At 42.3% G+C, this 13,032-nt stretch overlaps 1 protein-coding gene across 1 annotated transcript; it reads left to right on the forward strand.

The window, feature by feature from the left end:
* Positions 1 to 334: 334 nt before the first annotated feature.
* On the forward strand, positions 335 to 12,537 carry LOC137637341 (uncharacterized). Its single transcript, XM_068369574.1, has 3 exons — positions 335 to 566; positions 8,863 to 9,083; positions 12,415 to 12,537. Exons 1-3 carry the CDS (start codon positions 458 to 460, stop codon positions 12,535 to 12,537), a joined length of 453 nt encoding a protein of 150 aa, XP_068225675.1. The 5' UTR covers positions 335 to 457.
* The last annotated feature ends 495 nt before the right edge of the window (positions 12,538 to 13,032 follow it).

Genomic DNA, 13,032 nt, shown 5'->3' on the forward strand with positions numbered 1-13,032 from the left:
GTATTAATTTATTTAAGGCACAGGTAATTTAAGCTTATTAACAATAATAAGAATAAGCTTAGAGGCTTTGCTCCTATCAATGATAGAGTGCGGAGTGAGTAATAAGGAACCAGGAAGGAACCAGGAACCTGAACATGAACAGAACATAAACATAAAAAAACTATCTATGAAATAAATATCATTTGGGAAAATGTCGATAAAGATGTTTCAATATTATTATTTCTATTTCTAATATTATAATGTGTAATAGTAGTTTGAATGATACAATGAATATATGTATAACATTTCTCAATTATAAAACAGAACGCAACCTAAACCACTTTCTTGTTCAACAGACGACGCCCACAAATGTAAACAAAGTGAGAGTGAGGAAGACGCCGCCACGCTGTTAAATTCAACTTTATATTGGTCATTTATATAATTTATATTCATTTAACGTCCATAATATATAAGTGCCATGTCGAAAGAGAGTGAAAAGAACAGCGAGTCAATGGATTTGACTGTACAAGTGCTGTCATGGGTTTACGAGCATTGTATTAAATATCGAATAGACGACATGAGTTACGGTAAGTAGTATTTTATGCCCTTTTCAGCATGCTGCGTAATATTTTATGCCCTTTTCAGCATCCTGCGTAGTATTTTATGCCCTTTTCAGCATCCTGCGTAGTATTTTATGCCCTTTTCAACATCCTGCGTAGTATTTAATGCCCTGTTCAGCATGCTGCGTAATATTTTATGCCCTTTTTAGCATCCTGCGTAATATTTTATGCCCTTTTCAGCATGCTGCGTAATATTTTATGCCCTTTTTAGCATCCTGCGTAATATTTTATGCCCTTTTCAGCATGCTGCGTAATATTTTATGCCCTTTTCAGCATCCTGCGTAGTATTTTATGCCCTTTTCAGCATCCTGCGTAATATTTTATGCCCTTTTCAGCATCTTGCGTAGTAATTTATGCCCTTTTCAGTATCCTGCGTAATATTTTATGCCCTTTTCAGCATCCTGCGTAATATTTTATGCCCTTTTCAGTATCCTGTGTAAGTAATTCGTAGGGACATGCTTGAAACGTAATTGAAATAATGAAATGCATATATTTGGGATTCTGTGTGTGAAATTTGAGGTATAATTCCGTCTGTCCTGTTAATGATTGTCCCAAACTGTGGTGTATGTAGGATAGCGGCCACCTGCATATACACTTACGGCTAACTTAGAATACGGCATTAGGTAAGTAGGTAAGGACACGGCTTGTAGGTTAGGTTAGGGGGGAAAGTTGAGGTAAGTTGATGTCCATTCTTAATCAACTTAGAGGAACTGGCCGCTGATATACAATGGCTCCAACCATTATTTCCCTTGCAAATAAATAGTTAATAAGATATACCCCAATATATCCTACAGTAATGGGGCCAGTCAGTGGGAACCTTGAGTTTAGGGTAGGGGAGATTTACTGGCGAATCGATAATTAATGGTAAAACTAACCTTTTTTTCTATATACGTTACTCTCTGGGACGCATAATAAATCCACGAAAAATTGCACAAAATATGGGGATCCTCTTCCCCTGAAATGTTTATTTCATTCTTTAGGTCACGGTTTGTGAGTTGGAGGTTTCGGAGCCTTTGTATATCAGCGGCCAGTTCCTCCAGCGAGCATAAAATATAGACACCAACTAAACTAAACTTCCCCCCCCTAATCCAACCTATAAGCCATGTCCTTACCTACTTACCTAACCGGTGGGTTGGGGTGGCTAATGCCCCCTTACACTGCTGTATTATTATATAGTCAGCCGTCATCATACACACAGGTGGCCGCTTTTATACGTACACCCCGAGGTTTCTGCTCCCATTTGTGCATCTGTACATGGTTTCTTGCATGAATATGAGCTTATGCTTCGTGCGCACTAGCCATCCTCCTTATTGCTCCATGACGGGTTTATACCGTGTACTGTATTTATTTGTACTTTGGACTGTTCTGGGTAAATATATGATACTTTAATTTCATGTTTGATATATTTCTGCCAATGATTATTGGGGCTAACCTCCTGTTTGAGGTTTTGGACTCCCTTTAAAAGAAAATTTATGGTGAACTCCAGTGGGAAACTGAGGTTTTTTGGGTGGGGAAATCCCATAAACGAGTGATTTGCAACAATAATAATGGTCAGAATTGCAAAATAAACACAAGGTAACAAGTTGGAAAAATATATGGTTCATGTAAGTGGCTGAAGATTAAAGTATCATAATTATCTATTATTCACTAAATGTCCCCTTAATGGTTTTTTCTCTGCCGTGACTCTCTAAACTCGGAAAATTAACATTGTATCCCTGCTCCTATGTCTGGCAACCGGTACATGTTGAGCTGTGCTAGCAAGCCCCATAGGTCTTTATTTCAGGGTTATTTTCTTTTTTTACATCATCAACGATAGCTATACACTGAATGGAGTGTTTTCATTATAATCAATTACTGACAGATGAAATTACACCAAATTAAAAAAGGAAATACTTTCAAAATAGATTGTGCATCCCTCTTTGAGATGTCTTTGTGATGGTCAAGCTGAAACTGAAGGGGAAGGTGCAAAAATAAATAGCTGTTGTAGAACGGCATCCCGGGACTTGTGCATAAACATTTGGAAGCTTGTATTTGGTTTGAAAAGACAGGCAATGATTGTCATACAAAAAAAAACAGAACAGCGGGAAAAAGCAAACGCAAGTAACAGATGCGCAATAACTCGCCATCACTCTACCAAATGTAAACAATGGAGTTGAAGTAAGAATTAGCCCTCACATTTTAATCAACTATTACGTAAGTTATTATGCCCCAGCCCCCATTTACCATACAGAGAAAAATGTTAAACTAGCCAGCACTTGTCCATTCCTTATAGCGATTTTCAGTTTCGCTAGTAATTAAAGTATCATATATTAACCAAAAAATTACATACAGTATTAAAAATGGAAGCTAACCTAGAACACAACCTAATGTAACCTAACCTAGGATCCTTATTGTTACCTACTCACCTACTAAGGGGGGGGTGGTAGCTGCGGCTCTCCTCAGACAGGTGTATCCTTAGCTTACCGTAAGGCTGTGTCTCAACTCTGCGTTTGCTTCCTACCCGGGTTCCTTCCTAGCTAGGTAACACTAAATCATATTTCATAAGTCGTAAAACAAGCTTCATAATATCGTATTTCAGACTAAGATAGACAGCATTTTCCCCAAGAAAAAATAGATTTGACAAGTGATAAAAAAGTTTATGCCTGTCCCAACCAAGTACTTATACCCCAATTCCATTAATACATACATACATATACTAAGGCACTTCCCCCAATTTTGGGGGTTAGCCGACATCAACAAATGAAACAAAACAAAAAGGGGACCTCTACTCTCTACGTTCCTCCCAGCCTCCATTAATATGTGCTCAAAATTCTTTTAATGTGGAGTTCTGCCCCCAGACTCTTATTTCGTTGTTGTATTTCTCAACCCATAACCAAGTGATTAGCATATAACCGGCCATAAGAGAATTCTGTCTGAACTATGTCCTAGCTTTGGTGTTAATTGAATGGGTAAAATTGTTATTGTATATTCTGGGAGGAAAGAGGACAAATAGATAAATTCACATGCAAACAAACAATATATCTTGACCATCGTACCATTTTTGAAGTCGCTGAATCCAAATTCTTCGGACTCTAGCAATCATAATTATGAGGACGATCGGAGTTATGGGGTACATGACTTGATTCAGTTTTTTCACACACTGGAAGTCGACCAAATAGGCTTTCACAAAATAAATTTGATCCGTAACCGAAATACAAACCACGCTATTTACATGGGGTATTACTTTTGGCGTAGCTGAAATGACGAGCCATTAGATTTTTAACGAGGGTTAACTACCCTCTCGCTAGTTAGCTAGCCCTCCCCTACCCCTTGGCTAACTAGCGAGAGGGTAGTTAACCCTCGTTAAAAATCTAATGGCTCGTCATTTCAGCTACGCCAAAAGTAATACCCCATGTAAATAGCTAAGGTTCGTATGGTTAGGAAAAATACAAATTATCTACGAATTTGTCATATTTGAACAGTTTATGCATGTGGTACAATTGCACAGATGTGAATATTCTATTGTTTTATATACTGTACTGTAGTATTTGTTTAGGCATAAATAGAAACCCTCCGCTATTTATAAGGGTATTACTTTCGACGTAGCTGAAAGACTAGCCATGATAATTTTTGCGAGGGATAACTACCCCATCCGCTAGTTAGCGGGTGGGGGTTGGGGTAGACCTTGGAGGAAAAATAACTGGAGATGCCCTGACCCGGATTAAGGGAAGCCAGGTTTTTACCCTTCAAACTGTCAGTTCTTGATCCTTCAAGTTAATCTCTGTCACTGTATTGGAATTTGTAGTCAGTTCTATTCAGACCTTTGTTTAGAGACGGTAACCCTTATTGTGCTTTCATTAGCGATGGCTCCTTCCTGTGCTGCCCTTGGTTGTACGAAAAAAATCAGTTGCCTGCCTTTAGGCAAAAATCAGTAACAACAGTTGTGAGATTATCACAAGCTGTGTTCAATGTCATCCAAAGACGGCTATAAAGGTCAACGACTTTACTGTAGTTCATTATTCCAAGGAGTTTGTAACTGATTCACCAATAAGTTGAGCAACAAGTTTAACATTATTTTTTTTTGATAAAGCATCACATGAAGGGACCATCGCTAATAAAATAGCACAAGAAAATAGTTATCGGCTATAAACAAAGGTCTGGGTAAAACAGACTAAGTACAAGTACGCTGTTGGAGGATTAACTTGGGATCGATATTTGACAGTCTGAAGGGGTGAATTTGGCCAAACCCTGGCCTCACGGGTTCAGGAAAGAATTCTGAGTCAGGGCATCTCCAGTAGTATTAATCCTCCTAGGGGTAGACTGGCTACCCCGCTCACTCACACCTCTCGGCTGAGTAACCACTTTACTTTGTGGCTCGGTAGAGGACGGACATGCTGCCTTTCTCTTCCGCGAAGATTTGCCTTGATTGCTTTTCTGTTTAGTTTATTCTTTTGTGTGTGTTCTTATCTCTACATATATATGCGTGTATATATGGAAGCATACTGGTATTTTGTGAAATACAGTACTTGTAACTTTAATTACAGTTGACAACGTATCCGGCTGTCTCCACCGTAAGGGAGTTTTCATTGTATTGATACTACTACTCCCCTATTTTGCCGCCCTCCCCTGTGTGGATGGCCGACAGTTCCTTGACACTCCCGTGTGTTTGTTTCAGTACTTGAGCTAAAGTTCATAACAATTCCGCTCCCTTTCGAGGAATTCTCTTACAAGGAAGGGGACTTATTCTTCGAATAGTTTGTTATGCAGCGGAGTTATGAATTGTAATTCATCACAACTTTTATTACCTTTTCTACCAGATAGCACTGACATGCCGATGGCTTCGGCAGCTCTGGTCAATGTCCTGCAATTCCTGTGGGAGTTCGTGAGCTGCCCACCTTACGAGGTAGCACTCGTTGCTGACCTTCAACTTGAACAAGGCTTGGTGATGGGAAGCATAGAGTGCTGCCAGTGTTAACCTTCCCCCGAGTTGGGCTGCCCCCCCTTCCGAGGGAGAGCTTCCATACTTCAGCCGTTTAACAACCTTTCCTCTTTCAGGAAGAATTACTGACAGCTCGGAGAGATCTGCTTCTGCTATCTCGTCTCCGAAGACTGTGCTTCTTCCCCTTGAGTTGGGGAAAAGCAAATCCAAGGCTTGTTCCTCCTTCGGCAGGAACTTCTCTCTCGTTCGCGAGAGAGATCGTTACGCCTGTGCTTTTTCTCATAGAGCTTGGAGAAAGCATTTCTTAGGTGATGTCCTTCTTTGGGAGGACTTCTCTCTCGTTTGCAAGTGATTATTATGCTTATGCTTTTTTCCCAGAGCTGGGAGATAGCTTGTCTTAGGCGATGTCCTCCTTCAGGAGAACTTTCCTCTTGTTTGCGAGAGAAAACTTATGTTCAGCTTTTGCGTTAGAGCTGCGGGTTGTAGCAGGTGCTGTAGCCTGTCGGTCAGGCCTTAAGTCTGTTTCCGACTCTAAGGAGTTTGCTGATCCACCAATATTAATAATAATAATATTAATAATAATAATAATAATAATGATAATAATAATAATAATAATAATAATAATAATAATAGTGTACGTAACCCGTCAAAATGATTTTTAAATCTTTAGATAAATACACACATATTCAACCCTTCCCCCTTTCCTAACTATCTCTCGGGGTAACCCCCTCTCACCAGGGGGCTGTAGCAGAGCTTTCTCCGAAGCAGGTATCTCTTTCGGGGAACGAGTCTCATTCTCAAGGGAAGACTGCCTTTGGACAGCGGCAGTCCCCCTTATGCTTATGGTTTTCCTCCAGGGGCGGAGCGAGAGCCTTTGCTTGAGCGACGTTCTCCTTCGGGAAAACAAACCTCCCCTGTGGAGGAGGTATCTTAAGAGCTGGATCCGTCTCCACATCGGGTGGAGTCTGCTCTGCGTTCCTCTCCAGAGGATCGTAGGGTGGAAGTTTTTGTGATCCCTCGCCATCCTGTACGTTCTCCTCCTCGTGCTGTGAGGAGACGTCTTTTTGAACCTGCTGGTTCTCCTCAAGGTGTTCGTAACCTCCGGGCTATCGTCATGTTGATCCTGCGGGTTCTCATGACTTTAGGAGTCCTTCGGGTGGTCCCCTTAAACGCACTCTGTTGGAGCCCTTGAGCATTGGACAGGTGTCTGACGCTGATGAAGAGAGTAGGCGAGTCGCATGGCATCTCCTATGCCGTTCGTCATTCTGAAGGATGGAAAAAGGTCTTGACTACCTTTGTTCCAGAGTTTGTAGCCAAGACTCGGAACCCCAGAGTCTATGACCCTCTTCTAGATGTGACTAACGATCAAGAGGACCTACTTCCCTGTCGTATTAGAGCTCTACGGTGGTATCATAAGAGAACCAGGCATTTCAAGCTAGAGTATAAGTTGTTCCTCAGCCGATCTCCAAGAACACACTCACTTTCTGGCTTTGTAAGGCCATTAAACTCCCATACTCTGCTTCTGAGAAAGCCTCTAGTAGTCTCCCTATCCCGCTAACCAACAAAGTCAAATTAATCTGTTCCACCCTCGCATTCAGAAAGAACATGTCCTTGGCGCAGTTGCTGAAGGCAGGCGCCTGGAGTCATGGGACAACCTCCACTGCCCTGTCCTTAGGACCTGTGATACCTGTTCAGCAGGTTGTATAGGAAGCCTAGCACCCTCATGGGACAAGAAGCATCTTTTCTTAGATAGCGGTTGCGATTCAAGTCCGAGAATGAAAGGTGCCGTAAGAATGTCTGGGCATTTTTCCTTTCTTGCTCCCCTACCTTAACCCTTTTACCCCCAAAGGACGTACTGGTACGTTTCACAAAAGCCACCCCTTTACCCCCATGGACGTACCGGTGCGTCCTTGCAAAAAAATGCTATAAATTTTTTTTTTTTTCATATTTTTGATAATTTTTTGAGAAAATTCAGGCATTTTCCAAGAGAATGAGACCAACCTGACCTCTCTATGACAAAAATTAAGGCTTTTAGAGCAATTTAAAAAAATATATACTGCAAAATGTGCTGGGAAAAAAATAACCTCCTGGGGGTTAAGGGTTGGAAATTTCCAAATAGCCTTGGGGGTAAAAGGGTTAAGGTTTAACAATCGCGACGCTACGTACCTGGATCGTACGATCCATGCAGGTTAAGCTATTCGACAGAGAAAGTTTCCTTCACTTTATTTTATTGAAGTATTTTCCACGTCCATCTGTACAAGGGGAAGGATGGAGAGGTGTGTTCCCAGTCATCTTATAATACTTAGACATTCGGATACTCATATCCGGAAGGATGTAGATTCCTCCTAGATCAGTGGTTCCCAAACTATCTTACTTGACGCCCCCTTTTTGCTTCCAGTAGACCTGTACGCCCCCACTCCTCTCTTTTTTTTATACGAAACTATTCTTACATTTATATCTTAGCAATGTACAGGAAAACAGATTTCTGTTTGTATTACATTTTAATAATGAAAGCCCCTCAAACAAATAATAGTACATTCCAGTAACTAAAAACTAAACATTTCGTTCAAAGTGAGGGAAAAAAAAGTTTGAACATTAGCAAATTTTATTATTCTATTAAACTAGTAATTCCAAGCAGATGACTTCACGCCCCCCTTGTATCGTGCTCACGCCCCCCTAGTGGGGCGCGCCCCCCAGTTTGGGAACCACTGTCCAAGAGTGTCCACTAATCCTTAGGGGGGGCCTTGTCTAGCTCCTGTGATATCCCTACGCTCAGGTAGTTAAGAGGTTGACGCGAGTCATGATTTTTGCTTCTTTAACTGAATCGAAGTACATCGATATTTCTGCCATCCTAAGGATGAGCCTCCACTTGTATTATGTATGGGAATAAGTCATAGTTTTATGAATAGAACTTACCTGGCAGTTATATATACATAGCTGAATGTATATATAACTGCCAGGTAAGTATTCATAAAACTTTGTTTTATCATAAAAACTCCTTTTTTATGAATAGAACTTACCTGGCAGTTATATATACATTCAGCTATGTATATATAACTGCCAGGTAAGTATTCATAAAACTTTGTTTTATCATAAAAACTCCATATTTAATTTGTATTTCTCCTAATTATTAAAACTCTCAGGTTTTTATGGTTTGGAAAATTCAAATATGTTAAAAAAAATTTTATATTTAAAGGACTGGGTCATTGTATAGCTAGGTGAAATACAAAATACTTGGAAAATATGGATTGTTTAGATTTTAGAGAATAGGAAAATCACACTTTTTGATTTTGATCACAGTACTGTGAAGCTGTACCCTGACATTTAATTGAATACATCTTTCAGAAATTGAAGCAATGTTTCGAGAAGCAAACATGAGGCCAGATTTCTTCAGGGGATTCCCCCTCCTCGTCAGAAGGCTTCAGCTGTTGGCTGCAGAAAAGACGCTAGAGAACGTGGAGCCTCTCGAGCATCTCCTGGAAGATTTGTTGAGGATCATCTCGTTCCAGCGATGCCGTCAGTTATACGGAACTTTGATCCGGCTTTATGTGACAGCTAAATTACTTGTGAGTTGTAGTTTTTTTTTTTTAGTTTTTCCTATACATCTAAGTACTGTACTTGAAACAAACCTTTAATTGTTCCGTAACTAAAATACAAACCACGTTATTTAATATGGGTTATTACTTTCGGCGTAGCTGAAATGATGAGCCATTAGAATTTTAACGAGGGTTTACTACCCCACCGCTAGTTAGCGGGGGGTAGGGAGGGTAGCCTGCTAACACCCCCCCCCCCCCCACACACACACACATCTGTGCTGAGCTCACTTTGCTCTCGGCTCGGGTGGTAGTCGGATGTGTCCGCTCTCACCCTCGCCTCTTTGACGGCCATTAATGCTGTTTGTCTTTTTTACTTACTTTTTCTTATACTTGTAATATATATATATACATTCTTAATGTTTATGTATATATTTGTGTATAGAAATGTAGTAAGTTTTCTTTTGTGTTTGTGCTGTGTGTGTGATGTACGATAACGACACCTGCATAGTGCAAGGCCACCACGGTTACTCGTCATGGGGTACGGCCTCTCCCTCTTGGTCCTTCGGTCGTTCCTTCGGCTTTTCCGTTAACTCGGCCGCCGTGGGGAATCGTCATCGCTGGACTTTCTTCATTCATCTATTATCTTCGCTGTTCCTCCTTTCCTACGGGGAACTTCAGCGAAGGGAATGTGGGAGTTTAGATTGACTATGGTCTCTCTCTCTCTGCTCAAGGTCGTTCACCCCTTAATACTACTACGTTCTATTACGGAAGCTCCTTTCCCGTTGCGGGTTGGGTTGCTATTCTGTTTATTTGTCTCGATTATTTTTAATGAAATCTAATTGTGTCTTTAACTTTTCAGCTTCTCTGTGGGGAACACTTCCCTTCGGGGGTCAGTGGTTCTTACTATTAGTGAACATTCTAAGATGATTTAGATAATTATAATTCTGTTATAATTTTGTTTTTATTACAATTACTCCACCCTCCCCCTTCTCCTGTGAATGTCAGTGGGGGAGGAGGGTGCACACTTAATTTTTAATTCTTATTTTTTGCTATTCCCTCGGGGTTACTCTTCGGAGTTCCTCCCTGGGGAAGCTCTGTTAAATAATTATTTAATTTTATTTTCCCAGTTAACTATGCTGTTTTTTTTTCGTTTGACTAAAGAGTGCTAACGAAGCAGAGCTGTCCTGTTTGTGCCTGGGGAGTCTGCTGTCGCTGCCGTCCCTCAAAGGACGTCGTCATGGGCGTTATCTCTTCCCTTAGTTCTCCAGTGACAACATGCCAGCACTTCAGATCATCTTAGAATGCTAAAGGAGGTTCGCCTCCAGGGGTTGGGTAACTTCCCTTCCGAGGGAGGTTCCCTCCCCGGGTGTGAGATCTTCTCCCTGCAGAGGGAGAACTTCCCATACCTTAATAATTCATCGCCGTCGACTACTGTGCTGCTCTTCGGCTAGATTTTTCTTCCCCCTTACTGAGTTTCTCTTCTTTCAGGGGTGGAGCACAGTCTTGGCAAGTCTCTTCTACGAAGTGTTCACCTCTCTCGTTCGCGAGAGAGGCCACTCATAGAGACTCCTATTCGGAGGATTGCTTCTTATAAGGTCAGCTTGCTGATCCAATGGCCCTAAGGGCCGCCATCATCAGTGTCTTCAAGTCTCTTCTACGAAGTGTTCACCTCTCTCGTTCGCGAGAGAGGCCACTCATAGGAGGATTGCTTCTTATAAGGTCAGCTTGCTGATCCAACTGCCCTAAGGGCCGCCATCAACAGTGTCTTCAAGTCTCTTCTACGAAGTGTTCACCTCTCTCGTTCGCGAGAGAGGCCACTCTTAGACTCCTCTTCGGAGGATTGTTCCTGATTAGCTCGGCTTGCTGATCCGGACCTCTCCGCAGATTTATTCGCCATCTCCTAGACCTGCTGACCTGCCGTCTCCGTTCCTGACTGCTGACGCGCTGTGGACACCTACACATCCTGTTGTTAAACAGGCATTGATTCCTTCGGGGAAAAAAGGGCGTATGGGCAAATACTGCACATACTTCCCTTAAGCGCCAGGTTTGCCCTGCGCGCCAACGCTCACCTGCGCATCAGCGCACATCGTTGGAGTTTCCTGAGATTGCACACAGGCGCTCTCCACTGCTTCAGCCTGCGAGTGTCTCCAAGGCTCTTCTACGAAGGGTGCCTCTCTCGTTCGCGGGAGAGGTGTCTCGTAGAGACCCCGCCTCGGAGGATCAAGCAGAACTTCCAGTGTTGATCGTCCTGCCAGCTGACCTACCGATCTTCCAGCTCAACCTTGCGCCCTCCCCTGCGCGAGGCTGCCGGACATCGCGCGGTAAGGGAGCCATCGTCACATCTTCCCCCCCCCCCCCTCCCCCAGCACAGCACAGAACAGCACGCTTGCCGGTGGGGGGAAAGGTTCCAGAAAGGCCCAGGGACATGCCTTCCTTATCTTTTTACAGGCGACTTCCCCTCCAGAGGGAGTGTCTAACAGCGCAGCCGTCAGCCGGCAGCCTGGTTTGGGACTCTAATCAGAGCGGTAGCACAGGCTTTTAAGCTGTTCTCTCCGAGTTGAGCCACAAATCCTTGGCTGCATCCACTCCCTCGATGAGGAAAAGAGGAGTTTCGGACGAGGTAACTTCTCCGAGGACGTAGCTGTCTCCTCATAAGTCTTCGAGGCAGGCACTCTCCCCCCTCAGACTTTTCTCCCTCACCTTCGGACGAAGTTTTCCCGCCCTCAGGAGAGTCACGGGAGGCGAGACGTTCCCCAATCACACCATTGAGGGAAACCCCACCTCGCGCGGTAAAGTTTTCTTGAATGGGGGTGGAGAAGAGCCTGCCTCCGTCGTGTCCTGCATCCCTCCCGGGAGGGAGTCAAGGGACTCCAAGACAGTAACGGGAGTTCCCTAGCACCAAAATCTACAGGCTCAGACATTCTTTCGTTTTGGGAACGAACCTGTTTGAGCCTAAGGACGTGAAGCAGGCGGCTGAGAGGTGTAGGAAATCACCAAGACTCCTTCCTATATGGGGCTTTGACATTCAAGCCCTATAAACCTCCAGCACCTCAGCAACCACGTCCAACGGGCGGCTGGTACCCTGGCCAACCTACTACCTATGACCTCATTAAAAGTTGAAATGACCGTACCAGCTTTGCGGAAGTCACGCTCCCATGAAGAATTCGTGTTTGTATGGTTAGGAAAAGTACAAAAATACATCAAATTTGTGATGCTTTTTGGTTTTATTTTTACCTAATTATGGTCAATGCACTCAGCATCTGTTCTTTACTTTATCAATCTTAAAGATACAAATACAAACATATCCTTAGCAAAGATGCTTCTCTCTCTAATGCTGTTACTACATTTTTGTTTTCCACAGAATCTACACCGGAAAAAGTGTCCTCCCAATGAGATTTTGAACCGGTTCCCTCTCTTCGACTGGGAGCAGATTAAGACAGATTTTCATCTTTATGTGAGTTTCACTTTGTATACTTTTTTGTAGATAAATTAGAAGGTATTGCAATAATGAAAGAATATTATGTGAGGCTTAGTTTTAAGGTATTTTGGTAATCTGAGGCTTAGTTTAAAGGTATTTTGGTAATCTGAGGCTTAGTTTTAAGGTATTTTGGTAATCTGAGGCTTAGTTTTAAGGTATTTTGGTAATCTGAGGCTTAGTTTTAAGGTATTTTGGTAATCTGAGGCTTAGTTTTAAGGTATTTTGGTAATCTGAGGCTTAGTTTTAAGGTATTTTGGTAATCTGAGGCTTAGTTTTATGGTATTTTGGTAATCTGAGGCTTAGTTTTAAGGTATTTTGGTAATCTGAGGCTTAGTTTTAAGGTATTTTGGTAATCTGAGGCTTAGTTTTAAGGTATTTTGGTAATCTGAGGCTTAGTTTTAAGGTATTTTGGTAATCTGAGGCTTAGTTTTAAGGTATTTTGGTAATCTGAGGCTTAGTTTTAAGGTATTTTGGTAATCTGAGGCTTAGTTTTAAGGTATT

Source organism: Palaemon carinicauda, unplaced genomic scaffold (assembly GCF_036898095.1).
Source record: "Palaemon carinicauda isolate YSFRI2023 unplaced genomic scaffold, ASM3689809v2 scaffold67, whole genome shotgun sequence".
Taxonomy (NCBI): Eukaryota; Metazoa; Arthropoda; class Malacostraca; order Decapoda; family Palaemonidae; genus Palaemon; species Palaemon carinicauda.